The sequence below is a fragment of the Otolemur garnettii genome, unplaced genomic scaffold (assembly GCF_000181295.1).
Source record: "Otolemur garnettii isolate 467f Iridium unplaced genomic scaffold, OtoGar3 scaffold00161, whole genome shotgun sequence".
Classification (NCBI taxonomy): Eukaryota; Metazoa; Chordata; class Mammalia; order Primates; family Galagidae; genus Otolemur; species Otolemur garnettii.
The window spans coordinates 49,884-57,385 of record NW_003852556.1 but is presented as its reverse complement, the minus strand read 5'-3'; the positions used below and the strand labels follow the sequence as shown (position 1 = coordinate 57,385).

Sequence of the window (7,502 nt, the reverse complement as noted above, 5' to 3'; positions counted from 1 at the left end):
CCCGCCACCTTAGGTGTATGTGGCTGGCACCTTAGCCACTTGAGCCACAGGCGCCGAGCCGAAACAAACTCTTGATGGCAAATTAGACCCAGTGACAATGAGCGACCACACCTGTCCTGAGGAGGGTCTGGGATTCTGCCCAACATTGTAGGTGAAATTTCCCTGTATTGTTACCAGCTCCAGGTATAGTGTTGAGTTAGCATTGGTGTCCACTGTGGGGATGTCTAATTTACAGATCACTTGGAGAATTGAAATTCTTTTTAAAACCTGTGGAGAAATGCCAAATTAAGAATCAACTGCCTAAAGATAGAAGGGCAGAGAGACACCTTCACTCGCATCTATTAATAAAGACAGCACCACACTGGAGAGCTGCCCAGCTGTGTCCTATCCCCCATGGCTCTGGAACTTCTCACTGTACTTGCTTATGCTGAAGTAAGAAATTAGAGAGTAAAATTTCTGAATACATAAATTATAGACTGTAGGTAATATGTATCTAGGAAGGTTGTGTGCTTTTTCACATAAAGCCTTTTAAAAGTTATGTGTCGGCCAGGTGCTGTAGCTCACACCTGTAATCCTAGCACTTTGAGAGGCCAAGCCAGTGGATTGCTTGAGCTCATGAGTTTGAAACCAGCCTGAGCAAGAGCAAGATCCTGTCCTGCTAAAAGTAGAAAAACTAGGCTTGGTGCCAGTAACTCACTGAGTTGGGCATCGGCCACATACACCGAAAGCGGCAGGTTCAAGCCTGGCCCGGGCCTGCTAAAAGAACAATGACAAATGCAATCAAAAAATAGCCAGACGTTGTAGCAGGCGTCTGTAGTCCCAGCTATTGGAGAGGCTGAGGCAAGAGAATTGCTTAAGCCCAAGAGTTTGAAGTTGCTGTGAGCTGTGATGCCACGACATTCTACCTACGGCGACATAGTGAGACTCTGTCTCTGTCTCAAAAAAAAAAAAAAATTGAAAAACTAGCTGGACGTAGTGACAGGTTCCTAAAGTCCCAGCTACTTAGAAGGCTGAGGCAAGAGGATCACTGGACCCCAAGAGTGTGAGGTTGTGAGGTTGCTGTGAACTATGACACCACAGTCATATGGCCTGGGTGACAGAGTGAGTGAGACTCTGTCTCAAGAAATAATTTTTTCAAAAAGGTTACATGTGTGTCATGGGAGCCCATATGAGGGTAAATGTGACCAGTGCACAGAGCGAGTGTACAGCTGAGAGCACACCTGAGGGTGGCCACTGTTCCCAGCTGCTGGGTCCAGCTAAGACCTTGTCCTGTTGTCCTCCACGGGGAGCTTTCTTCAGATACACCATGGCTCCTTGGCACTGGGTCTCCGTCCCTGTCTTTTCTCCACAAAGAGCCCTCCTGGACTTTTCCTTTTCCCCTTACTGTAACCATTTTATAGTGTTCTGAGGTTATCTTGTTCCTGTTTGTTTCCTTTCTAATACTTTGTCACTTGCAGGCCATTCCTCTCCTACCTGACCACTGCTGCCCCAGCTAGAATTTCAGCTTCCACCTCCTTCAGTGCAGGGCACATCTTTTTCATTCGCAACCACCTTGTTGGTGCCTCATGCAGGATCTTAATCCCTGGTTACTGGCACACAGCTTCTGAGACCTTGGAATCTGCTGTGCCATAAAGAGCATCTCGTGTGCCAGTGAGGTAGCTGAGAGCTGGGGGTCTCTGCACAGCTTCAGGATGGGGCTGGTCTCGAGAAAGACCAAGCAGGATTTGAGGGTTGGGTCTCATAGTACCCCCAGACCTCAATAGGAGAGGGGTTGAGGGAGGGAGCAAGCTGCCCACCAGTGGCCAGTGATTTTGTCAGTTGTGTTTAACATGACGATACTTCTGTGAAAAAACTTAAAAGGGTCTTCTGGGTTGGTAAGCAGTCCAAGGCTCTGTGAGGGTTACAGCATGGAATCTGAGCATCCCAATCCCTCCTACCCCACCCTAGGCTTCCCTTTCACGTTCATGAGCTTATATCCTTTATAATCTGGTAATAATAAGGAAAGTGCCTTCCTGAGTTGTGCAAGCCATTGTGGCAAACTGTCAAACCTGAGGGGAGGCTGTGGTCGTACCCGTGACACCCTGGGACTCAACACTGTTGTCTGCAGTGGTAGCTGTCTTGTGGAACTGAGTCTTTCCTTCTGGGGTCTGACACTGACTCCAGATAGGCAGTGTCGGAGCTGCATTGAACGTGCGCCCCAGCTGGTGTTGGTGTGAAGTGTGAGCAAAGACACCACATGTTTGGGGTTAGGAGTGTGAGGAGGATCCTTTGCTAGTGCATGAGACTTTTGGTGACTGCATGGCCACATGCAGATTTTTTTCTCTTACCTATGGCTTTCATCTGTTACAAATACATTATTGTTGTAAAAGAAAGAATAGACAGTTACCTGAAAGAACACACTAGTTGGCAGATTGCACAGAAGGATGTCGTGGGCTGACACAGCGCAGTGAGAAGTGGTCCATGCTGCTGTGCCTCTGTGAGTTTCATCCTTAGATGAACTTATTTAGTTGATGGTGTCTGCACAGCTCTGCTACACTGCAATTTGAAATATGTCCCCTTTCAGGTATGAAAACAGAATTTTCAGAAGATCCCTTCTGTTTTTGTTCCACCAGTGACACTACCTATGGTGCTGTAGTCCTGGAAAGTATGCAGCCACAAGCAGAGGAGGCTGGGGTGCAAAGACATGGCAAACCAGTATGTTAGTGGCTTGCTAATTCTGTTTCATGAAAGAGAATAAATGTTTTGAAAACATTAAACTAGCCAGGTGCAGCGGCTCACGCTGTAATTCTGACACTCTGGGAGGCCGAGGCAGATGGATTGCTTGAGCTCACAGGTTCAAGACTATCCTGAGCCAGAGCAAGACCCTGCTTCTAAAAATAGCTGAGTGTTGTGGCGGGTGCCTATAGTCCCAGATACCCAGAGACTGAGGCAAGAGACTCACTTGAGCCCAAGAGTTTGAGTTTGCTGTGAGCTTTGACGCCACAGCACTCTACCAAGGGTGACAAAGTGAGACTCTGTCTCAAGTAAATAAATAAAATTTATAAAAAAAGAAAACTTTATTCTGAAAGTCATCAGTGTAAAGCAGCCTTTTTAGAAATGTTCATTTTTTCCTTATTGCATATGTAGTACTTGTGTATTTTAAGAAAACTACACCCTGTAGATAAACAAAGTGTCTCAGTTCTGCCCCCTGGAAATAATCACTGTGTTCTCTGCAGACAGCTTCCCACAGTCTCTGTGTGTGTTAACATGGCCATAGAAAGGGAATCCTTGTGTTCTGTTTGTAGCATTCTTTTATTCATTAGTGTAGCATCTTCATCACATTAGCATCTCACATAGTTTCTCATGACTACAAAATATTTTTTTGACTGGATGTTCCACTCAGTATCAAACTCAGTATCAATGTAAGATCTTTATCTTACATTCTTTTGCTGTTCAAACATTGGTTTGCTGTTCAAACTCAATATTGGTTTATATATATATATATATATATTTTTTTTTTTTTTTTTTTTTTTTAGACAGAGTCTCACTGTGTCATCCTCGGTAGAGTGCCATAGTGTCACAGCTCACAGCAACCTCCAGTTCTTGGGCTTAGGGGATTCTCTTGCCTCAGCCTCCTGAGTAACTGGGACTACAGGCTCCCGCCACAATGCCCGGCTATTTTTTGTTGCAGTTTGGCTGGGGACAGGCACAAACCCTCCACCCTCAGTATATAGGGCCGGCGCCCCACTCACTGAGCCACAGGTGCTGCCCTGGTTTATAGTTTTAATTATTTATTCAACAACTTCTTTTATAACATGCTCAGTAATATTTTGCTAACATAATTTCTCAGCTTCTTAAGAAACTGGAAAAGGGAGAGGAACCAACCACAGAGAAACCCAGAGAAAGAGAAGAAATTGATGTTGGAGATGGAAAACACGAAGCCCGTGCTGCTTGTACAGTTGCAAAAGCTGGACCCTTGGAGAGCTGCCTAGAGGAGCCCAGGGAGAAGTGAGTGTGTTCTTGTGCTCACACCTGCATCAGCCCAGGAAGAATCGGGCATTTCCTTGTTACGGCCACAATAGCATTAAGTCCTAGGGACACACCCTTTGTCAGTATGAGCATTTATATTTCACAGTATTCTCAGAAACCAAAAGGATGCTAGGATATACCGGTCCATGTTTTTCTTATTGTTCAGGCCAGGAAGTTGGTGAGGTCACAATTCTTCAAATCAGGGAAATCTCTCCTATTATTTTCTTAGCTGTTTATCTTCTTCTTTCTCCCCTGAAGCCTTCCTCTTACACCCATTACTGCATGTCAGGTCTATAGGGTCTGTCTCCCCAGCTGTCGGGTGGCAACTGTAGCTCCAAAGGAGTAAGGTGCTGGCCCCATATGCTGGAGGTGGCGGGTTAAAACCCAGCCCCAGCCAAAAACTGCAAGCAAACAAACAAACTTGTATCCCAAGCTGTCTTCCTTTGTGATTTTTATCAATTGCCATTTTTCTCCCTGTTTTGCAATCTCTTTCCTGTTTGCTCTTCTAGCCTCTTTTACTTTATTTATAGAATTCTGTCTTTTAGGGCTGGAAAGCCTTTCATGATAGAGAATTTTAAGTTTTAAGTGCTGTCATTTTTTTTTTAAGTTGTTCTCACACATGCCCCCAGTGATGGTCTTAGGTGTGTAGTCTGTGTCAGTCCTGCACCTCTGTGTGTCTCCTTCTCTGGACACAGCATCATCTGCCCACTGGGCTGGATGCTGGTCAGGAGGGGCCTGTCGGGCAAGGCCTGACCCAAGGCACTTGCTTATTTGCTGCATCTGGACACCCTAAGTGTCCTGGTACCTGGGTCCGTTGTTCAGAACAGTGGTATGAGTGGATTTTATATTTTTTATTTTATTTACTTATTTTTTTGAGACAGAGTCTCACTATGTTGCCCTCGGTAGAGTGTTGGTGGCGTCACCGCTCACAGCAACCTCAAACTCTCTTGGGCTTAAGTGACTCTCTTGCCTCATCCTTCTAAGTAACTGGGACTATAGGCGTCATCCACAGCGCCCGTCTATTTTTTGGGTACAGTTGTCATTGTTGTTTAACAGGCCCTGGCTGGGCTTCAACCTGCCACCTTTGGTGTATGTGGTTGGTGCCCTACTCACTGAGCTATGGGTGCTGAGCCAAGTACTAGTGGATTTTAGTTGGGAGGGTCAGTGGCTGCCAATTTCCCAGAATCACAATGATTTGAAGGATTTCTTACTGCCTTTTTTTACAGATTTTCTGAGAAACTATTTTTCCCTATTTTGGGGAAATATTTCCCTATTTTTCCCTATTTTAGTTTATTTGCTATCTTTATAAAATCAGTTTACATACAGTTATCAAATTCATGACCTTCTAGCACTGTGTTTACATATGTTTCTCTTACTGTTTAGGGCAGGTCAGGGCGTGCTGCCACACTCCTGGCACAGTTCACTTTGCTTGTGGATCTGTAGTGTCTGGTGGGGTGGGGCAGTGCACCATCTGCGGTGTGAGGACTTTTCCCCAGTCTGTGGAGGGAAAGAGTTGAAGAAGCAGATGAGTTAAGCAGCCATTCATTTATTTACTATTCATGTAATATTTTAGTATGTGCATAAATGTAATTAACCTGACATCATTAAATTTTAGTTAATTTTAGCTGTGCTTAGAGCAGAAAATCAAACTGTTAGTACCAGGGATGCATCCTGGCGCATGCACCTGGCCTCCTGGGACAGATACTCATATGCTTTCAGTCTCATTACTTTGAGAAAAAGAGGAGGGGGATGTTATATTTACCTTGGAAAGTTATTGAGAAGTAGAAATAAATATATAAAGTATCTTAGCAGTAAGGCTTATCACTCTAGTATAATGGCAAGTTCTATTGTTACTGTTAGTGAGTTCTATTGTTACTTTTACTATTTACTTGTCCATCTTTCCATCAGTTTTCTGTTGAATGCCTGCTGTATGCCAGGCACTGTATAAGCTCAGCAATGCAGTGCTGAGCACAGCTTCTCTATTCCCTGCATTTTGGGAACTTATAGTCTAGAAAGGAAGACAGGTATCAATAAACAGTGTACGTAAGGTCTCTGGTCCTTTGTGTTGAATCACAGGTCACAAAATGTCAGTGACAAAGAGCACAGGGACATGGACAGAAGGTCTCGAGAAAAAGAACCGGAAGCACAAAGACAGCTTACGGACGACAACAGGAAGCACAGAGCTCACCGCCAGCTGGGCGGGCTCTCGGGGAGGAGTGAAGATGAGCCAAGATGGGCGAAAGCATCTGCCCCAGACAGAGAGAGGGAGGTAGGGTGGCCAGCACGGCAGCGCCCCCGGGGAGGCCGCAGAGAGACCCAGAAGAGGGCAGAGGTGTGATTATAGTCCCGCACCCAGACAGGGACAGCTGGGAAATAAGGTCTTTATTAAACCCTAAAAGAAAAACTCTTTTAAGTGTCTTGAGGTCCAGTTTTGTGCTCTGGCGGTATGAGGGGTCCTTGTGCTATCTTGGGGAACTTAGGACGTTGAGGGGGTCAGTGTTTACTAGAGCAGTTACTCCTGAAAGTCATGTTCTACAATGACACTGGAAGTCATCTTAGAGATTCAAGTTATTTTTCACCAGGAAAAAGGATTTTATTTGGTATAAAACTAGCATGTTTATACCATTTGCTTGAGAATAAGGTAAGTTTACACTCACCCTTAAAGACAAGAAAATACTGATGATCTTTCTTTTACGTTATTAACAACAGTCTGATTATTACTGAGTAATCAAATGGCCCACAAACACCCATAAGTTGAATTCTGTACAGACAGTGAACCCACTTAGCCCAACAAATGGCTTCTCCTTCAGAAGTTTGAAGTTAGTTTTTGTTCAGGTCACTTTTTCCCAAGAAGCATCACAGGTGGTATCATTTCCTGGCAGGGCCAGCCCACACCAGGGCTCCCTGAGTTGAGGGGCTTTCAGGGTTCCAGTTCATACCTTCCTCCTTGGCCCTGGACCCCTGGCAGTCCCTTGTCCATTCTCCATCTCTGAGCTTTTCATCGTTTCAAGAATGCTTTCTACATGAACCAAAACTAATATTAATATTACTAATCAGCAGTTTCCACATGGATTAGTCCTGCTTCCCATCTCACACTGGGGAACTGTGAATGTCCTCTTTTTAGAAAACACTCACTGCTCTGTTATTAGATTCCTGAAGGTGCAGGAGTAAGAATGAGAACTGAAAAAAGTATACAGAGAGCAACAGCTGCCAGGCCTGAGGAAGAGGATGGGTATTCCTGAAGCCCAGCACCAGAGCTCAACAGACAGACAAACACACCACACAGAGACATAGACACCCACATACACACCACACACACAAGAGGAGTATCATCTTGTCATACTTATCATAATAGGTTAATATTAGTTAACATTTTGCATTGTCGTAAATTAAGTTGACAGAGATAGAATAATTCTTCTTTAGTAGTAAAGTGGATCAGTTCATTGTATTAGATCTATACATATTATCCAAACTGCTTGTATTCTTTCTTACAG

General features: G+C 44.5%; 1 protein-coding gene across 4 annotated transcripts in view; it reads left to right on the top strand.

Moving 5' to 3' along the window:
* Positions 1 to 7,502, top strand: part of UPF3A (UPF3A, regulator of nonsense mediated mRNA decay) — a 29,809-nt gene that overhangs the window by 15,816 nt on the left and 6,491 nt on the right. The window contains exons 8-9 of one of the 4 annotated variants that reach the window (XM_023519198.1): positions 3,830 to 3,987; positions 6,085 to 6,277. The exons of 1 other annotated variant lie outside the window; for it this stretch is intronic. In XM_023519198.1, coding sequence (XP_023374966.1) covers positions 3,830 to 3,987; positions 6,085 to 6,277 — 351 coding nt within the window. Of the gene's footprint in view, positions 1 to 3,829; positions 3,988 to 6,084; positions 6,422 to 7,502 lie in introns of those variants that run through there. 2 more of the 4 variants (XM_012811531.2, XM_023519199.1) reach the window with 2 other exon arrangements.